Below are 1075 nucleotides of genomic sequence, written 5' to 3'. Positions count from 1 at the left end.
CACACACACACTGATTTGGGATCAATACTGTTTTCATGACGTCATTAAAGTTCCTTCATCTGTTCAACTTTATGTTCAGTTCTACAATCACAGTTTATTAACTCCTCTTCTCCTCCTCTCCTCTCCTCTCCTCCTCTCCTCTCCTCCTCCTCCTCTCCTCTTCTCTCCTCCTCCTCCTCTCTTCTCCTCTCCTCTCCTCTCCTCCTCCTCCTCTCCTCCTCATCCTCTCCTCCTCCTCTCCTCTCTCCTCTCTCCTCTCCTCCTCCTCTCTCTCCTCTCGTTCTCCTCTCGTTCTCTCCTCTCCTCCTCCTCTCTTCTCCTCTCTCCTCTCCTCTCCTCCTCCTCTCGTTCTCTCCCCTCCTCCTCCTCTCCTCCTCTCCTCTCCTCCTCCTCTCCTCTCCTCCTCCTCCTTCCCTCCTCTCCTCCTCTCCTCCTCCTCTCCTCTCCTCCTCCTCTTCCCCTCTCCTCCTCCTGTCCTCTCCTCCTCCTCTCTCTCCTCCTCCTCCTTCCCTCCTCTCCTCCTCTCCTCTCCTCTCCTCTCCTCCTCTTCTCTCCTCTTTCCCTCTCCTCCTCCTCCTTCCCTCTCCTCCTCCTTCACCCTCCTCTCCTCCTCCTCCTCTCGTTCTCCCCTCTTCCTCCTCTCCTCCTCCTCTCCTCTCCTCCTCCTCTCCTCTCGGTCTCTCCCCTCCTCCTCACTCCTCTCCTCTCCTCCTCCTCCTTCCCACCTCTCCTCTCCTCTCCTCCTCCTCCTTCCCTCTCCTCCTCCTCTCCTCTCCTCTCCTCCTCCTCCTTCCCTCCTCTCCTCTCCTCCTCCTCTCGTTCTCCTCTCATCCACCTCTCCTCCTCCTCTCCTCCTCCTCTCCTCTCCTCCTCTCCTCCTCCTCTCCTCTCCTCCTCTCCTCCTCTCCTCTCCCCTCCTCCTCCTCTCTTCTCCTCCTCTCCTCCTCTCTTCCTCTCAGAGACTTCCTCCCTCGTGGTTCAGGTATCGTTACTCGTCGTCCTCTGGTGCTGCAGCTCATAAACTGTCCAACAGGTGAGAGTTTGATCATGTGATCATGTGATGCTGGTCATGTGA

The 1075-nt window shown here is 57.0% G+C and overlaps 1 protein-coding gene across 1 annotated transcript in view; it reads left to right on the top strand.

Annotated features, from left to right (window-relative positions):
* The first annotated feature begins 35 nt into the window (after positions 1 to 35).
* Positions 36 to 1075, top strand: part of LOC128364213 (dynamin-1-like) — a 23150-nt gene continuing 22110 nt past the window's right edge. The window contains exons 1-2 of the mRNA XM_053324750.1: positions 36 to 40; positions 960 to 1033. Coding sequence (XP_053180725.1) covers positions 36 to 40; positions 960 to 1033 — 79 coding nt within the window. The remainder of the gene's footprint in view (positions 41 to 959; positions 1034 to 1075) is intronic.

The sequence above is a fragment of the Scomber japonicus genome, chromosome 9 (assembly GCF_027409825.1).
Source record: "Scomber japonicus isolate fScoJap1 chromosome 9, fScoJap1.pri, whole genome shotgun sequence".
NCBI classification, from domain to species: Eukaryota; Metazoa; Chordata; class Actinopteri; order Scombriformes; family Scombridae; genus Scomber; species Scomber japonicus.
The sequence above is the reverse complement of the archived record's forward strand: the minus strand, read 5'-3'. Positions and strand labels throughout refer to the sequence as shown.